This window comes from Rattus norvegicus, chromosome 11, assembly GCF_021556685.1.
Source record: "Rattus norvegicus strain SHRSP/BbbUtx chromosome 11, alternate assembly SHRSP_T2T, whole genome shotgun sequence".
In the NCBI taxonomy this organism is placed as follows: Eukaryota; Metazoa; Chordata; class Mammalia; order Rodentia; family Muridae; genus Rattus; species Rattus norvegicus.
In genome coordinates, this window is record NC_141544.1 from 54,827,115 (window position 1) to 54,828,639 (window position 1,525).

The following is a 1,525-nucleotide window of genomic DNA, read 5'->3' on the forward strand; positions in this document are numbered from 1 at the left end:
TCATAATATAATATATGATTACATGACTTTGTAGGATTGAATATACACATGGAAATATTTTAAAGAATTGTGCATTTCATATTAGTTCATTAAAATGCTATAACAGGGGCAATTGGAAAATACTTTACGCCATGAACAGAATAAGGTACATTAAGCCAGCACACATTTGTGATATTTTGACAAAGAGACTACAGCAACATGAGACCTAAACATTTCTCTTTAAGAATTTTTCCAGTGAGTCCTTGATTTGCTTGTTTCTCAGACTATAGATGATTGGATTCATCACAGGGATTATGACAGTGTAGAATACAGAGTCCATCATGTCTTCATCCTGTGCTTTTTGGGATGCAGGAAGCAGATACATGAAGAGAAGAGAGCCATAATATAAGCACACAGAGAGGAGATGGGCTCCACATGTGGAGAAGGCTTTCTTTACACCTTTGGAAGATCTCTTTCTTAAGATTGTAAACATAACAAGTGTGTAAGAGCCTAGAACAGTTGAAATAGTGAAAACTTGAATTGAGCCAGAGAAAATAAAAACAATTAGGTAATTAAGAGAAGGGTCGGTACAGGAAATCTTTAACAGCGGCATAACATCACAGTAAAAATGATGTATTACATTCAAATTACAGAAGGTTAATCTGAACAACATGCCTTCTTGAATTGAAGCATGAAGAATTCCAGTTATAAAGGTCAAGATGAGCAGACGCACACACAGTCTATTTGTCATGATCACTGGGTACAGTAAAGGTTTGCATATGGCTGCATAGCGATCATAGGCCATTGCTGCTAAGAGAAAACACTCCATGGTTGCACACATCACAAAAGAAAAGAACTGTATCATGCATTCAGAAAGAGAGATCAGTTTACTCTTATCTATGAACGTGAGGAACATCTTTGGTGTCACCGTGGTTGATAACCAAGTATCAACAAGCGCTAAACATCCAAGAAATAAGTACATGGGGATTTGAAGGCAAGGGTCATTCCAGATGAGAATAATTAGACCAAGATTCCCCACAATGGTGATAAGATAGATGGACAAGAATAGCAGGAGTAGGGGGATTTTCCATGACGGTTGGTGACTGAGTCCTGTGAGAACAAATTCTGTCAGCAGTGTTGCATTTTCTGTTCCCATGTCTTCACTTAGATGTCCCTTAAATGAAAGGCAGCAAATGTTAGAGTATATTTAGTAAGTTGTAAAGTGAAATTTGGTGGTGGATTTGAAATACAATATGTTTATGAGAATGACCTTTGAATTTTGGTCTTTGACTATAAGAAATAGAAACTCTCCTTGAAATTTAAGAAATAATTTGAAATCATTGATATAATCTTAACATGTAAATATCAGTAGCTTTAACAAAATATGATATGTTTTAAAACATAGGTTTGCTAGGAAAATTCTGTAGCTGCATCATAGACTCAATGTTACTGTGAAGATGTTTAAACCACATGAATTATAAAGTGAGTAGAGTTGTATGGTTTTAGTCAACTAGAATATATTTGCTTGATATAATGGAAACATAGT

The 1,525-nt window shown here is 35.1% G+C and overlaps 1 protein-coding gene across 1 annotated transcript; it reads right to left on the reverse strand.

Annotated features, from left to right (window-relative positions):
• Positions 1-205: 205 nt before the first annotated feature.
• On the reverse strand, positions 206-1,135 carry Or5h27 (olfactory receptor family 5 subfamily H member 27). The gene is given in 1 exon segment (NM_001001353.1): positions 206-1,135. A coding segment is annotated over 1 exon segment (930 nt).
• Between the last annotated feature and the right edge of the window lie 390 nt (positions 1,136-1,525).